This window comes from Acinonyx jubatus, chromosome C1 (genome assembly GCF_027475565.1).
Source record: "Acinonyx jubatus isolate Ajub_Pintada_27869175 chromosome C1, VMU_Ajub_asm_v1.0, whole genome shotgun sequence".
NCBI classification, from domain to species: domain Eukaryota; kingdom Metazoa; phylum Chordata; class Mammalia; order Carnivora; family Felidae; genus Acinonyx; species Acinonyx jubatus.
In genome coordinates, this window is record NC_069381.1 from 193,299,548 (window position 1) to 193,322,500 (window position 22,953).

At 33.8% G+C, this 22,953-nt stretch overlaps 1 protein-coding gene across 6 annotated transcripts in view; it reads right to left on the reverse strand.

The window, feature by feature from the left end:
- ERBB4 (erb-b2 receptor tyrosine kinase 4) overlaps nucleotides 1-22,953 on the reverse strand; it is a 1,120,478-nt gene that overhangs the window by 263,909 nt on the left and 833,616 nt on the right. For all 6 annotated transcript variants that reach the window (XM_027051681.2, XM_027051663.2, XM_027051688.2 and 3 more), the window contains exon 13: nucleotides 2,621-2,753. In XM_027051681.2, coding sequence (XP_026907482.1) covers nucleotides 2,621-2,753 — 133 coding nt within the window. The remainder of the gene's footprint in view (nucleotides 1-2,620; nucleotides 2,754-22,953) is intronic.

Consider the following 22,953-nt stretch of genomic DNA (forward strand, 5'->3'; position numbering starts at 1 on the left):
AAAAAGTCCTCTTTTTAGGACTTCTTCTCATATGATAGTCAAAACTATTTTTATATAAAAATGGTTTCCCTGATTTTGGTAAATGTCACATTTGTATTTGTTTTCAGTAATTTTAAGATAACTATTCTACCTAGCCATCTAATTAGCTTGGATAAATTGACACGAAAAGGAAATGATTCGCACAATTAGGTTATTTATCCAAGATTTAAAACTAGGAAGTGATGAAGTTAGGATTTGAATTAATTCTTCCTCAAAGGCTGTTTTAACTAACTGCCAAGCAATGTCAGGAGAAATTAGCCAGTGCCACAAGATTGGAAGTGGGAAAACCTATCATTGCATCGACTAGAATAACATCAGACTTTTACAAGGTACTTTCACTTATTATCTTTCAAGCTAATTCTTGTATATGATTTCCTAGAGCCCTATTACTATTGCAAAATACATGAAAAACTTTATAGCTTTTAATACGTTTGATTTAATGACTTGTAAAATGCTAAACCTTCAAAAACAGTCTGGTAATCAGTGTTGCTTTTTTAGAAAACAGGTTATTTTTCCTTAGCTGTCATTATTTTGCAGACATGAGACAGAGGATAGTATATGCATTTGCATATGTATCATTTTCATATATCTGACAGTTGAAAATGGAAATGTTAAAGAAAAACAATAGCATCTGGAAAGATACAGGACGGAAATCAGATGGTCTGAATTCTAGTGTTGGCTTGTTTCTACAGTGTTCTGACACTGGCCAACACTTAATTCTACCAGTTTTCACTATTTATAAGATGTTGCTGTCAGAAGACATGATTGCTACAGCCCCATTTCCTCTTCAGTACTATATATATGTATATATATATATATACACATATATATACATGTATACCTATATATACACAAATAAACTTGTAATTCACTAAATGGAATTAAAATCTATTAGTTACACTTTAATGGCATCGATTGCTAAACAACAAACAAGCATATTTTAATCATATTTTAATCAAGTATTTTATGTTCAGATAATATCAATGTATTGTAATAATGAGAATAAGCATGAATACAATTTAATGAGAAAAGAAACACAGAATTTGCTATCCATTATCAAATTTATAAGTTGATTGTAACTTACAAAATCATAAGCTGAAATTTTCCTGAAAAACAATTAAATTCTTATTTTAAATTGTTTCATACTTAAATTTCTCATTTTATTTTTTTTCCTAAATTTCATGAAGGGAATTGGTTTCTTTCAAAGAAGAGACGTATCAATATTATTATGATCCAAAGATTTCTATCTTTCTGATATAAAATGCAAAAGTGCAATGTTTCCTCGGATCATGAAAACAGTTATTTAAAATGGGACAATTATATAACTGCATTGAAGAAATCATAATTCATGGTTTTATTTCAGCAAAAGCAAAGGCACTGTACATTAACCATTTACAGGTCACTTAAATACCATAATATTGTATAAGACATGTAGAATTTTAAAACAAAAATTCGAACCTGTAAAAAAAAAAAAAAGATGGGGCGCCTGGGTGGCGCAGTCGGTTAAGCATCCGACTTCAGCCAGGTCACGATCTCGCGGTCCGTGAGTTCGAGCCCCGCGTCAGGCTCTCGGCTGATGGCTCAGAGCCTGGAGCCTGTTTCCGATTCTGTGTCTCCCTCTCTCTCTGCCCCTCCCCCGTTCATGCTCTGTCTCTCTCTGTCCCAAAAATAAATAAAAAACGTTGAAAAAAAAATTAAAAAAAAAAAGATAAAATGGGACAATTCATGAAACAAAAGAAGAAATGAAATAAAGAACTTCAAAACTACACTTTTACAGAACTGTTGAAAATCCTTTTGGTGAGCATTATTAGAAAATTTGAATCAGGAACAGTACTAAAAAATGTATTATCACACTAATGAAGGACAACTGTGATGCACGAAATGATATGTTATGATAAACTGATTTTATGACTATGTGAAATGCCATGCAACAAGATATATGCCAGGTTTTATTGTTGGCAATGTGATTATTATAGCACCAGCAGGAATTTAAAATACTTGATTTAAAATACTGCTTAGGTTATCTTTAGAAAGTGGGAAAACACTTCCAAAAACTTCTTCAAATAGAAACTACAAAGGCAATTTTTCTATAGGGTTAAGCAGTTGTCAGAGACGCAGAAACATGTATTGTTTCTAATACACAAATAGACACAGAACTTGGATGGAAAAAAATCAAAAGGTATATAGTATTCCAGATGAAAATTAATAGGAAAGCATGTGAAAAAAAAGATTATTGGAACATCTGAAAGATTACTTGTAATAATCTCCTTCATAAGGAAAATAAGAATATATTTTTCAATTTTGCTTAAGTACAAACTGCTATAATTTACTAAGAATGATCTATTTTGGTACACTTTTTTAAAGTGTGTATAATAGTTGATACATATTTGGACTTATTTCAGATAAAAGTCTTTCCCTTAAAACAATTCTATTGTTGTCACCTTTATGCAACAAGAACTCCCCTGAAAAATCTTGGCCAGCACACACATTCTGCAGTTTTACCATTTTCTTATCATTTTAAAATCTGAAACACTCAGTAGTCAAACTTAGGAGGTAAAGGCAGCATTGTAAGATGCCTTACCCATCATAGAGGTTACAAGACTCTATGCAGCTCCTTCCTCTGCTGAAGCGACGGCAGGACAGGCATTGGTCTGGGCCAGGTCCCCAGCAGCCATCACTTGAACACAGATGGTTGCACACCATTCCCGCAGCAGCTAAAAAGCACACCAAATTCAAGGAAGAAACAAAACAGAAGGCTGTGTCAAAACTTACCGTTTTAATATGACTCTTCCTAAGTAATGCTGTTTCTGAAGAAGTGGGATTGAAAGAGATCTGTGGCAGATAACTCTGTCTGCCCACCCAGTCAGTCACCATGACCCACCCTACTGTCACCTTCTTCCATATTGCAGAGACCCCATCAGTGTGTATGCATATAACCACTACATTTATCATGAGAATGACCAAATATCAATTGTCTACATCAAAATTCTAGGGAGGAAGCATGAAAGAAATTAATCTTCCAATTAAGGTAAGGAACAGACCACCTTTCTCAATCCAAACCTTTGCTCCACTATGACACCAAAAATTTCTTCAATTCCATATGAGAGCTTCATGAAGATATAGAACAAATCACCTTTGTTTTAAAACAAAACAAAACAAAATTTAAAAAGAGAAAGAAAAAGAAGAATATCTGTAGGATGAGAGAGGAGAAAGAAATGGAAATAAAATACAAGTTTTTTATAGGCCTCTGCTTGCCTTGCTATTTAGCCAAAGTGGCACATGTGAGGAAAACATTTTGCAAATATATGAAACAAATCATAGTAGTCATTCATGAGGAGGTATAAGAGAATAAAGTAATAACAAACTAAAATTTAGTGTTATCTCTGTATATTGGGGAGAAAGGTGCCAAAGAAAATTTGGACTTTTTAAAATTGCTACTTAAGTTTACCCTCTGTGCTGACAGCTCAGAGCCCAGAGTCTGCTTTAGATTCTGTGTCTCTATCTCTCTCTGCCCCTCCCCAGCTGGTGCTCGCTCGCTCTCTCTCTCTCTCTCTCTCTCTCTCTCAAAAATAAATAAACATAAAAAATAAATAAACTAATTAATTAATTAATTTCTACTTAAGTCTGCCATCTCTGTTTCCCTTTATATTCAGTAACATTTATTCAGTATATTATTACTTATATAGAATAACATAATTTTAGTTAATGGATACTAGGTGTTGAATAAGAAGGGCCTATAGAGACTTCAAATGTTATTCTGAGTGTCTGAAAAGTTGATTTGTGGCATCTGAAACACAACTCTGTGTTTTCATAAAATATTAAGAATTTCCAAGAAGATTTAAAAAAATCAAAAACATCCTCATCTTCCCATTAGTTACCAAGTTTAATTATTATAGGATGCAAATTGTCATGACAAGAGCAGTTGTGAGGTGGGTTGGGATAGAATTGAATATGTGAGTATAATATAAACAGGAAACATATCTGTGAAAGTTACCTTCTCTAACATATGCTTGAGAAAGTGAATTGCCAGCATCCATGATGCTAACTAGTTTTAAAACTCTGAAACAAAATAGCCCAATTTGAAATTCATCCATGTTGCTGTGTGTATCAATTTTCCTTTATTTTCCTTACTGAATATATTCAATTGTATGTATATACAGCATTTGTTAAATAAACCATTCACCTATTGCTACACATTTAGACTGTTTCCAATTTTGTGCTACTAAAATTAAGCTACTATAAACATCATGTACAAAACTTTATATAGGCATATATTTTCACTTCCCTTCAGTAAACACCTAGAAGTAAAATGGCTGGATAATACGGTAGGTGTAAGATTAACTTGTTAAGAAATGATCAAATTGTGTCTCAAAGTAGTACTATCTTACATTCCCAATGGCAGTAAACTGAACTAAAAAATTAAAGTTTCCCCACATTTTTGTCAATATTTGGTATGGTCAGTCTGTTTAATTTTAGCCTTCCTAATAGGTCTGTAGTGATATCTCATTATGTTTTTTTTTTTATTTTTTTAAAGTTTTTTAATGTTTTTTTAAATTTATTTTGAGACAGAGAGATAGTGAAGAGGGGAGGGTCAGAGAGAGAGGGAAAAAGAGAATCCCAAGCGCGCTTCACACTGTCAGAGAGCAGAACGCAAGTGAGGCTTGAACTCACCAACCATGAGGTTACGACCTGAGCTGAAATCAAGAGTTCGACACTTAACCAACTGAGCCATCCAGGTGCCCCTCATTAAAGTTTTGATTTGCTTTTCCAAAATGATTAAAGACACTGAGCATCTTTTAATGTGCTTATTTGCTGTCCATATATCTTGTTTGGATAAGAGCTACTGAATCTTCTCATTTTGTATTGGATTGATTGTTTTCATACTACCTAGTATTAAGAGTTCTTTACATATTCACTGTCTTTTGAAAATTAGAAGTTTTTAATTAGCAAACAAATTTATCAATTTGTTCTTTTATAAATTGTGCTTTGGGTATCATGTCTAAAAAATCTTTGTCTAATTGAAGGTAGCAAAGTTTTTCTATGATGTTTTCTTTTAGAAGTTTTATGGTATTGATTTTACATTCAGGTGTATGATCCATTTTGAGTTAGTTTGCATGGTGTTGTATGAGTCGAGGCTCTCCAGAGAAACAAAACAAATAGGATATATATGATTTGTCGTACACAGTTCTGGAGGCTGAAAAGTCCCTTCCATTTGCCCCCTGCAAGCAGAAGGGCCAGGAAACCCTATAGCATAATTCCAGTTTCAATCCAAAGGCCTGCAAACTAGGAGCACAGATGGTTTAAGTGCCATCTAAGGGCAGGAGAACACCAATATCCTAGCTCAGAAGTCATACTTAGAGAGTGAATGTTCCCATCTGTCTTTATGTTCCATCCAGACCTCTAGTGGACTGGATGATGCCTATCTATTTTGCAGTAGATCCATTCAGTCTACAAATTCAAATGCTAATTTCATCCAAAAACACCCTCACAGACACACCCAGAAATAATGTTTAGCCCCACGATCCAGTCAATTTGACACATAAAATTCACCATCACAAGTACTAAAGTTCTATTCATTTTTTTGCATATAGATATCCAATATTTCCTGCACCGTTTGTTAAAAACACTATGTGCTGTCATCCAGGCTTTGTTGTTCCATTTAGAGAGCACAGATGAGTAGATTTAGCATAATTCTTATGGATCCTTGGATTTTCAGAATGGTCAATGAGCACTGGCTTCAACTTTAAGTCACCAGCTGTGCTAGCCCCTAACAAGAGAGTCAGACTGTCCTTTGATATTTTGAAGCTAGGCATTGATTTCTCCTCTCTAGCTATGAAATCCTAGATAGCATCTTTTTCCAATATAAGGCTGCTTCATCTATACAGAAATTCTCCTGTTTGGGTTTTTATTTTTAGATAACTATAAATTCATGTGCAGTTGTCAGTAGTGATACTGGGAGATCCATGTTCCCTTTACTCAATTTTCCCTAATAGTGAAATCTTACAGAACTGTAGTTCAATAACACAAAGAGCATATTGACATTGATACAGTATAGATACAGAAGATTTCCATCACACAATGATCCCTAATGTTGCACTGTAAAGCTGCTATAAACATTTGCTTATCGGTTTTTATGTAAATATAAATTTTCATTTGTCTGGAATAAATGCTCAGTGGTATAATTGCTGGGTCATATGAACTAAAATTGGGCATTTTAGTTAACATTTGTTGTTGTTTTTGAGAAACTGCTGAACTGTTTTCTAGGTGGTTGAACCATTTTACATTCTCACCAGGAGTGTAGGAATGATCTCATTTCTGCTATATTCTCTAGCATTTGGTTTTGTCACTAAAATAGCTCTAGCCATTCTGATAGGTGTATATGGATATCTCATTGTGGCTTTAATTTTAATTTCCATAAAATGGATAATAATATTGACATCTTTTCGTGCACTTATTTACTATCCATATATCCTCTTCAGTAAAATGTATCTTTGTCTTTGTCCATTTTAATTACATACTTTCATTGTTGAATGTTGACAGTTCATTATATATTCTATCAGCTAACCTATATCTATATATCATCTAACTTTTCTCTTTCTTTCTCTCTGCATCTGAGTTAAAAATAATTTCTCCCAATCTGCAGCTTGCACTTTGGTCCTCTCAATAAGATCTCTTTCAGAGCAATTGTTTTAACTTTAAAATCTAATTTATCAATTTTCCCTTTTATAGATTGTGCTTTTTGTGACAACTCTAAATTCTCTGTCTAGCCATAGGTCCCAAATATTTTCTCTTAATAATTTTTCAAATGCTTTTTCTATATTCATTAATAGGGTCATGTGATTTTTCTTCTGTAGCCTATTAATATATATTATACTGTTTGATTTTCTATATTGAATAAGCCTTGAATCCCTGGAATAAGCCCTGTATAGTTATGCTGTATAATTAATTTATGTATTGTTGAATTGTTGAATACTATTTGCTCTACTTTGCTAAGGATTTTTGCTTCTATATTCCTGAGAAACACATTGGTTTGTAGTTTTCTTTCTTTCTGTCCTTCTGCCTTTCTTTTTCTTTCTTTATTTCTTTTGTTTGTTTGTTGGTTGGTTGGTACTCTTTGTTCACATATGTATCCTAATCTTAAAAATCATCAGTGCAAAGTAGAAATAATTACTCATTTTACAGATGGGCAGAGACTCAGGCTAAACTGCCTCAGGCTACAAGTGTCAGACTAGGGGTTTCAATGCAGTCCTGCCTTGTTCTCTTTACCCAAGTGGGGATGAAAGTCCCAGCTCCATACCCCACCTTCTGTGACACCAGATGCCAGGGGGGTTGGGGCACCTTGTTTTAGTCTTGTGAGGGTAGAAGCCCACACTTCTCATTCCTTTCCATGGGTGAATTGGGCCATGGTTTCTTTCTGTGGTGTTTGGCTAGAGTAGAGTAGTTGTTGCCTAAAAGATTTCTGATACAGCTAGTATGCCCCTTTCCTGGTCCTTTGGAGAGAGAGAACAGGATTTCATTTCAGCTTTTTTGGTAGTGTTTCTGAGTTTTCAGTTTCTTTGCCTCCAAATCTGGGAGGTAGGAGACAAAAAGAAAACCTAGGGGCCTCATATCTGTGCTCTTCCTTGGATTCCAAGTTGCCAAATATGTCTTCCTTCTTCTCCCCAAATATCCAAATCTTACATTTCTTTTATATATAATGTCCAAGGTTTTCAGTTGTACTTAGCAAAGGGAATAGGCAAAGGTACATCTAATTCATCTTACCAGAAGCAGAAATCCTAGTACACATCTTTAATTTACTGCGGTCTATTTTCATTATATTCTACCACTATTTCAGTATTTTCTAGCACTTAATGTATGTTCTAAGAACCCTAAGATAGGATATATCCATTTCTCCATTACTAAGCTTTGAACGACCATCATACATTTTACTTTTCTACATGCTATTCACCACACGCTAATTATTTTATTCTAAACATTAGATTGCTCTTTTAAGAGAATTAAATAATAAAACAAAGATTCTATATATGTATCCATGTAGGGCTCTTTATCCCATATGTAGAACCATATTTTCATCTGGTATTGTTTACTCCTACCAAAGGACTTCTGTTGATGTTTCTTGCAGTGTGGTTTTCCCTTGGTGCTGCTCTCTCTCTGGCACTCTGTCTCTGTACTCCAGCTGCCTTGGTCTCCCTGGAATCTCAGCTCTGCCCCCTCAACTCAAGCAGTCTCTGGGACTCTTCTTGGTTCCTCCTGACTATGCTGTGGTCTAAAAATTCTCTCAAAGTAGTTGGTCAGAGCCATCGCCAGGCTCACTTCATTTGTTTCTGCACTCTTAGGAATCACTCTGCTTCATTATCTACTATCTACTCTCTTGCCAATTGTCATTTCATACATTTTTTTCTTCTTGTTGTTTCATGAGGGAGAGTAAATCTGATCCCTGCTATTATGTCTTGGCCAGAAAAGGACATCCTATATTTACATTAAAAAATGCAACATGGGATCACTTGCTGTTTCTTGTTTAGAGACAAAAGTTTTCATAGAATATTTCCCCCAAATTCCCCAAAACAGCTTCTAAGCACCCACAAAACTTTATTAAAAAGTATATCTCCTTTGACGTGCCCAGGTGGCTCAGTCAGTTGAGCATCTGACTCTTAATTTCGTCTGAGGTCATGATCTCATGGTTCATGCGAACAAGCCCTGCCTAGGGCTCCATGCTGATGGTGTGAAGCCTGCTTGGGATTTTCTCTCTCCTTCTGTCTCTGCCCCTCCCCTGCTCATGCATGAAAGCCCCCCACCCCCCCCTCAAAATAAATAAGTAAACTAAAAAAAAAGTATACCTCCTTCTATCCTGTTTTAATTTATTTTATAGTTATAATCCTAAATAATATATAAATGTAATTTTTAAAGATAGTCTGAAAGAACAGAGACTGAATAGAGTGCTTTCTTATGTAGCTAAGATTGTCCCTCTTCTCAAATATATTATTATTGTAAGTAACTCATAAAATTTGTGGACTTTGCTTAATTACAGTTTTCTCCACATCTTAGATTTATTAAATTAAACACCATATATTGTAACTATTTTTTTTTCTTCATATCGTGTGGAGACTCTTCAAAACTTGAATGATTTTATGTTCTACTTGGGAAAGGCTGACAGTTTATCTGCTATATTGATTTTAAACTAATAGCAAGAGTTCCTTCTTTCTTATTTATTTATAATGCAGGGAAAGAGGGTTCTCTCACCATACAAAAAAAAAGTCAATTGAAATGGAATCTTTACATAGGTTTCATATCACTGATTACTTACATGTATATGTGACTTGTACTAACTTACAGATGTAAGGAGATTAAAAACTGGTTCAGTTAAGCTGACTGAACATAAATGTGTAAGATCAAATTCTATTTCATAGAGTTAGAAAGAAGCCAAAGGTCTATGGTATCAACCAATATAAAGTTATAATACCCATTTTTATAATCATTCAGCCATTTTAAGTTATTAATAGAGTTTCACACTCTGCAACATGTATACATTTATGTACACTTCTAATACACATTTGCATTTGAATAAATCCCCAAAAGTGGAAAAAAAGTTACATTAATAAAGCAAAATCACATTGCAATGTTATGAATCTGGCTCTCTGCTTTCATCACTTTCAAATCCTTATAGGAAATAAAATCAAGGCTTCAAATTTGTCAACTTCTAAGTCTCTCAAATGCATTTTCAATTTCTTCCATTAGAATGTTGACAAAGTCATTAGTACCCCCTGGTTACTGCCAATTTCATGATATCCTATCACCCTTTGGTCTATTTCACCAATTCTTACTCATTTTTTTCAGGTTTCAAAGCCTCACACTCTTGTCCTTTCTCCTTTCCTCTACCAAGAGAGATGGACTCTTTAATATTGGGAAGGATAAAAGCTGCCTTCTTTGATTTTCTATTGCTTTGAATTATATGGACAGGAGAGTTTTAGCTTCACCCAAGCCCCTACCTTCTTTTCAACTGCTTAATGCCTCCCTTACTCTGAATTTTTAGATCCTCAATTTCAGAACAGTTTTAGACCAGGAAAACACTAAGCTATCTATTGGAGGAAAGTGAGAATAAACAGAAAACAATTACTTTCTTCTCATTTTTTTCCAGACCACTAGATGATGGTATTGAAGGCTGTGTTGATCATTTTCTCCAGAGTGAAACCAAGAGAAGTGTCTTCACACAGCATAGAACAAAAGGCCAAGGAAGCTTCTTCTTTGAAATTCTTCAGAGAAAAGAACTTTCGATTAGCACCCAGAATTCAACAGTTCTCTGACCTCCCAGAGTGATAGTCACATGGGGAAGGAGTAGAAGGCCTATTCAATGGCTTACAGTTCAAAAGGCCATTACAAGCCTCACTAAAGAAACTTTAGGAATGTAGTGATTAGGCAACCTTTAACTTACTCTGTGTTTTCTCTGGAAGCTGTAAAATAGATTTTTCTTTATCTCATCTGAATTGTTATCTGTCTGTTAAAATTGTGGAGAGATAATAATGTGCTTAGTATTTCAACCTTTATATAGAGTATTGAACTTGCTTTCATTAAAATAGATGCAAGCTTAAATAATGGTTCTTGCTGCTGTGCTGCATGTGTTCAAGTAAATGGACTAGCTCAAAATATTGAAATAGAATACCTGTCTACAAGCACAAATGCAGAAAAAATATTTTTTCTTTCATTATACAAAACCATCCATGCTGTTTGTATTACTTACTGTATATAGAGGCATAGGTTTTATTTGGAATATATTTTGAACAGATACCACTAGCCTTTTTTTTTTAAGGCTAAAATACATGATTTAGTTGTAGTAGCTCAGTTTTGTGATCAGAGCAGTATAGATTCAAATCCTTATTCTATGACTAGCCATGTAGCCTCAGGCAATTATTTACATGTTACTCACCTGAAAGAATGAATGATAATATCTCCCTTTCAGGGTTGTGATGAAGAATAGACCTCATATTAGCAGAGTATTTAATGCAGGATTACTTAGCTAAATTAAGCCCTCAATAAATATACTTAAGAGAAATATGAAAACATACAAGTATATTCATGTGTTTACTTCTAAAAATATTTGTTGAGAAACTACTTAACTTTATGCTAGACACTGCTAACAAATAAGGATATGATTAAAACATGAAATAAAATACATATTCTCTTATCTACAGCTTACAGTCTAGTTGAGAAGACAAGCGTGAGATAAATAATCGCTGAGAGACAGAGAGAGAGAGAGAAAGAGGGAGAATGCACTGAGAGAATATAGCACTTGCCTTAACCTAATCAGTAAATTGCATTAGGTCTACCCACATAAGGAGGAATAAGAAACTGAGATGAGGAGGATAAATAGGAATAATTAAAGCAAAGAGGCCTGGGGGAATTTGGGAATCACAACTCTAGCCAAGAGAGACTGAGCAGGGAATAAGATTAGTGATTATAGAGAAAAGGCTGGACATGGGCATGAGTGGGAAAGTGGTACCTGATGAGATAGTGGAGGTATACAAGAGCCAGATTATATAGGATTTACAGGTCATTTACAAGATTTTCTGCTTTGTCCAAAGAGTTATGGGAAGCTGTTGGAAGGTTTTAAACAGCAGAGTAAGGATCTTATTTTTTTTTTCCTTCTCCAAATTTTTATTTAAAAACCAATTTGTTAACATACAATGTAATGTTAGTTTCCGATGTAGAATTTAGTGATTCATCACTTACATACAACACCCGGTGCTCATCACAACAAATGCCTTCTTAATCCCTACCATCTATTTAACCCAACCCTTACCACCTCCCCTCCAGCTTTTTATCTATAGTGAAGAGTCTGTTTCTTGGTTTGCCTCTCCTCCCCCACTATGTTCATTTGTTTTGTTTCTTAAATTCCACAAATGAGTGAAATCATATGGTATTTGTCTTTCTCTAACTGACTTGTTTTTCTTAGCATAATACTCTTTGGGTCCAATCACATCATTGCAAATAGTAAGACTTCATTATTTTTTATGGCTGAATAATGCTGCAGTGGACATAGGTATGCAGATATCTTTTTGAGATCTTGATTTGATATTTTTTGAATACATCCCTAAAAATGGGATTGCTGAATCATATGGTAGTTCTCTTTTTAAGTTTTTGAGAAACCTCTATACTGTTTTCCATAGTAGCCACTCCAACTTACATTCCTGCTATACAAGATTTTCCTTTCCTCCACATCCTCACCATCACTTCTAGTAATTTCTCTTATTTTAACATGTGTGAGGTGTGGTTTCCATCTGCATTTCCATGATGATTAGTGGTGTTCAACGCCTGTTTTCATGTTCTTGTTGGCCATATGCATGTCTTTTTTGGAGAAACTTCTCTTCATTCCTCTGCCCAATTTTAAACAGGAAAAGTTTGCAGCTTTCTGTTGAGTTGTATGGGTTTCTTACATAATTTTTGTATAAACACCTTATCAGATATAATGATCTGTAAATGTTTTCTCCCATTTTAAGGTTGCCTTTTCTTTTTATTGATTTTTCTTTTGCTGTGCAGGAACTTTTTAGTTTGATGTAATCCCACGTGTTTACTTTTGCTTTTGTTGCTTCTGCTTTTGGTGTTATATTCATAAAATCATTGCCAAGACCAATGTTAAGGAGCTTACTACTGCTTGTGTTTTCTTCTAGGAGCATTATGTTTTCAGGTCTTATGTTTAAGTCCTTAACCCATTTTTAGTTAATTTTTGTAAGTGGTATGAGATAGGCATCCTATTCCATTATTTTGCATGTGAACATTCAGCTTTCCAAACATCATTTATTAAAGAGACTATTTCTTCCTGCATTCAATATTGTTGGCTCCTTTATAAAATATTAATTGACTATATATGTATGGGTTAATTTAGAGCTCTTGATTCTGCTTCATTAGTCTATGTATACGTTTTTGTACCAGTACCACACTGTTTCAATTACTATAGCTTTGTAATATAATTTAAATCAGGAGCCATGAAGCCTCTACCTTTGTTCTTTCATAAAATTGACTTGGCTATTCAGAATCTTTCGCAGTTCTATAGGAATTTTAGGATTTTTTTTCTATTTCTGTGAAAAATGCCATTGGAATTTTGATAGAGAGTGTATTGCATTTATATATGACTTTGGGTACTGTGGACATTTTAACAATATTAACTCTTCCAATCCATGAATGTGTGTTATCATTCCATTTATTTGCATTTTCAATTTCTTTGATCAATATTATGTAGTCTTTGATGTATAGATATTTTACTTCCTTCATCAAATTTATTCCCAAGTATTCCTAAGCTGTGGCTTTTGCATACTCAGTCTTTGTTATGTTGAGATATGTTTCTTCTATTTATTCTATATCTAATCTGTTGAGAGCTTTTTTTCATGAAAAAATGTTGAATTTTTTCAAATGCTTTTTATTCATCTCTTGAGATGATGATGATTTTTGTCTTTCATTCTATTAGTATGGTGTATCATTATATTGATCTGTATATTCTGAACCATCCTTGCATCCCAGGGATAATTCCACTTGATCATTATGAATGATTATTTAACTGTGCTATCAAGTTCAGTTTTCTTAAAAAAATTTTTTTTTAATGTTTATTTTTGAGAGAGAGAGAGAGAGAGAGAGAGAGAGACAGAGTGTGAGCCTGGGAAGGACAGAGAAACGGAGACACAGAATCTGAAGCTGATTCCAGGCTCTAAGCTATCAGCATGGAGCCCGACTAGGGGCTCAAACTCAGGAACTGTGAGATCATGACCTGAGCTGAAGTCGGACGTTTAACCCACTGAGCTACCCAGGTGCCCCTAAGTTCAGTGTTACAATATTTTTTTAAGAATGTTTGAATCCATATTTATTCAAGGATATCAGTTTGTAATTTTCTTTTCTTACGGTGTCCTTATCTGGCTTTCGTATCCAAACAATGCTGTCCTTGTAAAATGAATTTGGGAGTGTGCCCTCCTCCACAATTTTTTTGGAAGAGTTTGAGAAGGATTGGTATTAATTCTTCTCTAGATGTTTGGTAGAATTCACCAATAAAACTAGAAAATAATAAATAATACTGGGCTTTTCTATGATGGGAAGTTTTAAATTACTGGCTCAATCTCCTTACTTATCTGTTAAGATTACCTGTTTTTTCAAAACATAATTCAAACTTGTATGTTTTTATTAATTAGTCCATTTTTTCTAGGTTGTCTACCTTGTTGCCATATAATTACTCATTGTAATCTTTTAATAATCCTTTGTATTTCTGTGGTATCAGTTGTAATGTCTCCTCTTTCATTTCTAATATTATCTGGGTCCTCTCTCTTTTTACCCTGGTAAGTGTACCTGAAAGTCTGCCAATTTTTGTTTATCTTTTTTTAAAAAAAAAAACACTGTTCATTTCATTAATCCTTTCTATTGTTTTTCCATTCTATATTTCATTTATTTCAGTTCTGATCCTTTATATCCTTCCTTCTGCCAACTTTGGACTTCGTTTTTTCTTGTCTTTTTTAATTCTTGTGGTATAAAATTAAGTTGTTTATTTGAGATCTTTCTTTTCCTTTCTTTTAAAATGCAAGTATTGCTATAAACTTCTCTCTTAGGACTTGTTAAGCTGCATCACATTAGTTTGGTATGGTGTGTTTCCATTTTTGTTTAAGATATTGATTTATCTTTTAATTTCATTTAAGGACCAATTGGTTGTTAAGTAGTGTGTTGTTTAATTTCTACATATTTGTGGATTTTCTAGTTTTCCTCCTGTTACTGATTCCTAGTTATATACCATTATGGTCAGAAAAGATAACTGGCATGACTACAATCTTTTAAAATTTGCTAAGACTTGTTTTGTCACCTGAAATGTGATATATCCTGGAGGATATTTCATGTGTGCTTGGAATGATATATATTCTGCTGCTATTGGATGGAATGTTCTGTATATGTCTTTTAGGTCCAGTAGGTCTAAAGTGTAGCTCAAGTCCAGTGTTTCCTTATTTCCTTATAGTTCAAGTCCTTAGTTTGTGTATGGATGATCACTGAAAGTGGGGCATTAAAGTCCCCTGCCATGAGTGTATTGTTAGTGATTTTTCCCTTCAGATCTGTTCAGATGCTCTGTTGTTGGTTGCATATATATTTATAATTGTTATATCCGCTAAGTGAATTCACCCCTCTTTTACTACATAATGACCATCATTGTCTTTTGTTACATTTTTTACTTAAATTCTATTTTGTCTAATATAACTGGACCTGGTTTCTTTGGTTTCCATATAATATGCTCTCTTCTTTTGCCTAAAATAATTTGAGTTGGGTTTTTGCCATTAAACGAGCACTGGATTAGTTTCTTTTTGCTATTGTAATAAATAACAAAATGTAATCACTTAAAACAACACAAATTTAGTCCTTAGAGTTCTGGAGGTCAGAAGTCCTCTTGGGAAGAGGATCATCATAAGACTGTGTTGCAGTGATGTCTATGAGTAGGGAACATTAGGTATATATGTGGAATGAGAGTGTAGTCTTTGTAACATGTTAGAATGAGTTAAAACTAGAGAAGTTAGGAGGGATAGGAATGGGGGAAATAATTGATAAGACATACCCACTCACTCACCATATTGAATAGGTTGAACAGACATGACCCAAAGCTTTGTTTAATATTTTTTAAATTTTTTTAACGTTTATTTATTTTTGAGAGAGAGAGAGAGAGAGAGAGAGAGAGAGAGAGCGCATAAGCGGGGGAGGGGAAGAGAGAAAGGGAGACACAGAATCTGAAGCAGGCTCCAGACTCAGAGCTGTCAGCACAGAGCCCGATGTGGGGCTCCAACTCACCAGCTGTGAGATCATGACCTGAGCCGAAGTCATACACCCAACTGACTGAGCCACCCAGGTGTCCCCAGCTTTGTTTAATCTTAAGTATTCTAGTTACTATATCTCTGACTTGATGGCACCTGGGAAGGAAATTCTAGTGGGGAAGATAACAGGCAGCAGGGACAACAGTGACAAAATATTAGAAAGTCCTTGAATATTCTTAGAACACTGAGCACATTATAAAGTACCTCTCAGGAGGCACATTAACTATAATAGAGTAAAATAAATTTCTAAGTGTTTTGTTGAAACTCTAAATACATAAAATTTAATAGTACAATATATTGTGCTATAATTACTCAATTAATTTGTAAACTATTATTAAATATTCCTTTGTTTTATTATGTTATCTTACTAAAAGGAAAAAAAAAAGAACACCATAGGATGCCTTTTAAAGTTCATTCTTTATCTTTGTCTCCCCAAACTATTATTAAATATATAGTTTCATGTTACTCAACTGTGAATTTTCCTGTTGTACATCCTTTTTGAGGAAATAAATCATCATAAGAAGAAATGAATTATCAGGACTATATGTTTTTAATTATATTTCTGACTATAGAATAATAGGAAGAATGATGGCGGGTGTGACAGTAGTTTCTCAAATGATTTCCCACAGACATCTGCCTCAGAATGATCTGGTATGTGTTAAAAATGCAGAATCCTGGGCCTCAAACCACTGTATGCATTCGTTTCCTAGGGCTGGTGTAACAAAATGCCACAAAATGAGCAGGTTAAGGTAACAGAAATTTATTCTCCCACAGTTCCAGATTTCAAAATCAAAATGTCCGCAGGCTGTTTCCTTCTTGGGGGCTCAGAGGGAGAATCTGTTCTTTGCCTCTTCCCTAGCTTCCGGCGATTGCTAGCAATCCCTGGTGTTCCTAGGCATACAGCTGCATAACTCCAGTCTCAGCTTCTGCCATCACTTGGATTTTTTCCCTATGAGAGCGTGTATATGTCTGCATGTGGCGTTCTCCTACCTGTGTCTGTCTCTGCATCTCTCCTCTTCTTACAAGGACTCGGGTCATATTGGATTAAGGTCCTACTCCACTCCTGTGCAAACCACATTTTAATTTACATCTTAATTACATCTACAAAGACCTTATCTCCAAATAAGGCCACGTTCACAGGCATTAGGACTTTAATACATCTTTTGGGGAGATACAATAGAAGCCACAACACTTATCTAAGCAATAATCTCTGGAAACTGACATACAGACTTCTGCATTTTTAATAGTTAAAAGCTGGTGCCTTAAAATTCCCCAACTACTGATCTAGCAGCGAGTCAGGTTAAAATGCTGCCATTTGTGATAAACACTGAAGCCTGCAGTCATTCTGGTTTTTGTTGTTGAGGGGCCATCAGTTCTTCCAGAATTTCTGGTTTACAAAATGGAAGGAGGGTCATTTCTGAAATTATAACTGCTTACTACCCTTTTAATAAGAACACGAAGAACATTTTAGAGCATTGTTAGTAATTAGATACTGTGCTATTTCAAATACAACAAAAAACTCCTATTTGCATTTTTTTACAAAGTGCATTAATGTATTTCTTCAGTATAAAGAAGAAAATCTTAGAAGTACAATTAAGATTTTCTATCTTCTGATTACTTAGAACAATGACTTCACTATATTCTAAGCTACGTACTATAAGTTTTGTACTGCACTATGTTTTACTGAAAAGTGTGGCAAGGTTGACTAATTTCCCAGTGAAGACTGGCTGTGAGGCCCATAGCACAATTCTCTAACATGGTTGCCATTGTTGGGAAACGTACATTTACCCAAGATAGTATGGGCTGGGCTTGGAGTGTGCAAATTAAAGACAAAAATAGGGGACTGAGAGAAAGTAAGAAAATCAGCAGTCTTAGCAATATTTTCTTAAAACAAGGTAAACATCGGGGCATCTGGGTGGCTCAGTTGACTGAGCATCCAACTTAATTTCATCTCAGGTCATGATCTCACAGTGTAGGGCTCTGCACTGAGCACAGAGCCTGCTTGAGATTCTCTCTCCCTCTCTCGCTGCCCCTCCCCCTCTCAAAATAAATAAAGAAAAATTAAAAAAAAAACAAGGTAAACCTCAATTTATAATTGAAATTCATTTTTCTATAATATACAACATATTAGAGGTGATAATGATGACAATACCAATGGGATTGTGATTTTATAGAAAGTCAACACTACTTACGAGGTCATAAACACTAAAATGCTTACTATTTTGTAGTTATTGTCACTCTCACCAGAGTAAAACAAAAGAATATGTTAAGCAAACATTGTATTTTTCTCCACCAGTGTTAAATACCCTTTATTCCCTACTCATTAATTCTTTGCCCTGATTAAATTCTGGACATTCAGTGATTCATCATAAAATTGGATCATGTTGCCATTCAGAGGATTCAGTTATTAGCAACTGACTATAGTTTCACTATTCCCTTTTTCTAGATGCATGTCCAATGAGAAGAATTTTATAACTATCACATTTCAGGAACATCAAAATCATAGATAAATGTAAAAAAAAAATCATAGATAAATGAAGAAATTTATATTCCTTTTATATTCTTTGTCTAAAAAATCTACTCCTCATCACCAAATATTTATCTCTTGAAACACTAAACTAAAATTAATATTTTGTGGATATTTTTATAAAGCATGAAGTCTGTTACTTATAAAGCTGATTTTAAAATATTTTAATTACAAGAGTAAAGAGAGAAAGTATTTAGAGGAGTCTCAAGCATAGACATGTTTTATCCATTAAAGATCTCAGGAGGTCATTTTTAAATTCCTCAACATCTAGGCTTCTAGTGACAACTCTCATTTCTTCAATATCTATCAGTGGTTTATGTGCTACTTGCACACTTAAAACTCACCACCTTGATAATGTGAATTGTTTTTTTTTTTAAATGAGGCCCTTGATATTTCTCCTTTCTTTCTTTTTCCCCAAGAAGAAATGTTTCATTAAGTAAAAAGTTAAATATTGCATCTTTACACTATGTATTTATATGTATTTATATACTATATAATCTATTTTAATAAGAAAATATAATTGGATAATAATAGTTAGCATATATATAGCACTTGTTTTGAACCAGGCATTCAGTGAAGTCAGTACTATTATTAACCCCATATCCAAATGATAAAACTGAGATTCAGAAATGTTAAATAGCTTACCAAAGACCAAACATCTAATAAATAGTTTTCTTGGGATTAAAACCCAGGCCATTTGGTTCTAGAGTGTGCTCCTAAATGTGATGCTGCACTGGGTATGTTTCAGTAATTCAGGTTTTCTTATGAAAATCCATCATTTCTCTTTGTTTGGGGGAAAATCAAGGTGAAATGGAGAGCATAGATTTTGAAACTAGACAAATGCTGGGTTCAAATACTGAATATGATTTTTAATAGCTCAAAACAGTGGGGATATTATTCAACTTACTGATCATCTGTATATTCATCTGCAAAATAGAGATAATGATACTTTACAAGGTGGTGGTAAAGATGAAATTAAACTATACAGATCAAGAGATAGAGCCTGGCACTGTTTTGTCATTTAGCTGGAATACTGCAGGAGCACCTGGGTGGCTCAGTTGTTTGAACATCTGACCCTTGATTTTGGCTCAGGTCATGATCCCAGGGTCATGGAATTGAACCTATGTCAGAGCCTGCTTAAGATTCTCTCTCTCCCTCTGCTCCTCTCTAGCTGCCCCTCCCCCCTGACTTCTCTAAAATAATAACAACATATATTGCAGACACCTGAGATCAGTAAAGGAGAGATGAATTATTAATAAATTATGTTTGAGGGGTGGCTGGGTGGCTCAGTCAGTTGAGCATGACTTCGGCTCAGGTCAGGATCTCACAGTCTGTGGGTTCGAGCCCCGCATCAGGCTCTGTGCTGACAGCTCAGAGACTGGAGCCTGCTTCAGATTCTGTGTCTCCCTCTCTCTCTCTCTGCCCCTTCCCCACTCGTGCTCTTTCTCTCTCTGTCTCTCAAAAATAAATAAACATTAAAAAAATAAAATAAAATAAATTATGTTTCATCAGCATCCTAATCAATTAAGGATTTAAAAAAATCATGTTACACCAAAACTTCTAGATGCATTAGAAATTTCAACAGAGTGTGTAATATACTAGAAATAAAAGACAAAGACAATGCCAGGATCATAAACATGAAAAAAAAAAACAATCTATCCACTTAACTAAATAAAAATATAAAATATTTATCAAAAGGCAATTTTTTAAAATTACCTAAGAGAGGGAAAGTTATACATAACACATTCAAGAGATAAAAATTTAATATACTTAATTTGTGATGAGGTCTTTCAAATCCAAAGGGAGAAGACCAACTCCAAGTTGAAAATAAGCAAAACTCAGACTAATTTACGAAAGAAGAAAATTGAAATGCTCTGTCAGCTAAAAAATTATAAATTTAAAAGACCTCTTTTTCACATTTCAGATCACCAAAATTTAAAACCATAGATAATACCCAGTGTTACAAAGAGCAGTGGAAAATATTATCTATCAAACATTGTTTAGGAGAAGTGTAAACTGACCTATCACTTTTGAAAGATGACGTAGAAAAATACACCAAAATTTATCATATGTTACCTCATTTACACAGGAATCCCACTTCTAAGTATTTAGCCTAAGGAAATAATTGTACTTGCAAAATACTTTATGAACTAAGATCCACATTATGGCAGTGCTAAAAATGTAAAAAATAGAAAATAAATGACCATTAATATGGCAATTATTGGCTAAATGTATTTATATGTATCTTTTTAAAACAATAAGAACGCCACCATGGAAGATGCTCATAATATATTAGACAGAGACATATGGCTGAAGACCATTTAAATCTATATGTTATGATACTGTTTCTATGTGAAGAGATATGCTTCACTACTTATATATCTATAAACAAAATTACATATTCTTTTTCCATGTTTTTACTGTTTGGAGTTCTAACAATGATAATTAGAAAAATAAATGTAATTTCATTTTGAAAAGTTATTTATGAATTTAGTTTCTCTTGTTTATGTTTAGTTTAAGTGTATATGTACAAATATTTTTAAGATAAAGGTGTATGAGTTTAAATATAACTCAGATTTTGAAGGGTTAATGTAATATAATCTCTTTACTGTTTACGTTTTAGAGTTAAATTTTATATTTAGATATTTTAAGAAACTTCAAACGCTTTCATTAACCTACCCAAAAACTTCTTCCAACCAGCACTGTCATTTTGCTCATGCTATAGCCATACAAATGAAGGAGACAGAAAACGTTCTAGCTTTTCATATCCTAGAGTTTCTCTCAATCTCAATCTCTTCAAACTAGAAAGTCTGCCTTGAAATTTTTGACTTAAAAGTGTAAGATGGCTCAAGCCACTTTTACACTTTACAGATGAGGTGAAATTTTTCTTTTATTGTCATTACTGTTTAAATCATGTTGAACTCCAAAAACAATGTTAAAAATCAAGGCTGCCTTGTCTTTTAAGTTACCAAGCCAATACTCACATTTAGAGGATTTTATGGTGACTGTGTATGTAGGCATGTGTGTGTATTCTAGGGATGTGTACATGTGTAATGTTGTGTGTGCATATGCATATGTATGTGTGTACCTTGTGGTGAAATGTGTGTGCTCGTGTGTATTGTATGTGCAAAGCCTATTAAGAGAGAATATCTTAAAAATTCGATACGTGCAGTGCATTTAAAATGAAGCAAATATTTAAGTTTTCCCATTTGCAAATAGTACTATGGATAATGAAAAGGCTGTAATCACAGATGGGCAACCACTGTAGGCTCAAGGTAAACAGCAGCAGCATCACCTCTCAAGTCAAGTTTATAGGGTAATTACATTTCTGAAAATTCAGGATCCAGTGTACTGTTAGACTGAAATTCAAATTGTGATCAAAGGATTTCATGCAAAACTGTTTACTCTAAAATGTTACAAATGAAAAAAAAAAAGATAATGCTTAATTTTATACTAGAGCACCATAAAACTGCTTCTTCTAACTGCTTCCTTTCTTCCCCAAACTGAAAAGTCAACTCTAAGAGCACAGAACAACAACAACAACAAAACAAACAAAAAGCAAAACAAAAACAAAACAAAACAAAACATTCATGGTCTGAAAAAAGGATAAACTCAGTCTAAGAAGTGTAATACTGAAAATTGAAAAAACATGTTACATTTTTAATTTATTGTTATTATTTACTTTTTGGTTGCTCAAAAAGCTTAGAAGTCTTAAAGAAGTATGGACTAATTACATGTTTTACCTTATTTTGTTTTTTTACATTTTTATTTCTTTTTGCATGTTCTTCTTTCTGTTTGCTTTTTATTCGGCTTTATGAAAGATAAAAAGTAAATGTGGGATTTGCAAAATGATTAAACGGGTGAAAGAGGAATGTGTTTCTCTGATTCTTTTATGTTTTGTTCAGGTTTTCTTGTTTTCCTAGTAGTACTACTGTTTTATTTTATTTTGTTTTTTAAATGAAGTAGAAAAATAGGAGACTATAACTATAATCCTAATTTAAGGAAATAGTTAAAAATTTGTGTTGAAGAAGATTCTATTTTACTTCTGTGAATAATCTATTTTGTCTGGGTCATGTACAAACACACGTATAAAAATATGGGATAAGAAGCTTAAGTATTAGAAAAAAACAAGCTTTATGTTACAAATCAAAAAGTATAAAACTATGCAAAGAATGCAGACTAAATAAAAGGATAAATATTATTCAATAAAAACATGCGTATTTTGATATATAATAAGATTTTACATTTCTTGAGTCTATGTGGAACAGAAGAAACAAAACCTCAGGTTGCAATAGGTTTTTTTTTTCTGCAAAAAGTATTTTTAAGGGTCCAAAACGGCTAAAATGTGAGTTCCTCACAAATTATGTCATACTTTATGAATTTTGCCACCCTGAACTGCCTTAAACACTTTCAGAAACAAGGTGGGGTATTCATAAGTAAAGTCATTATTTAACTTGGTAAACTGAAATATATAAGCCTCTTAAGAGTTCATATTTTTTTAAAATGTCCTTTACTATTCACTCACTTATAAATATACCTTTGTGACTGTTCCAATGGTCAGACCAAACC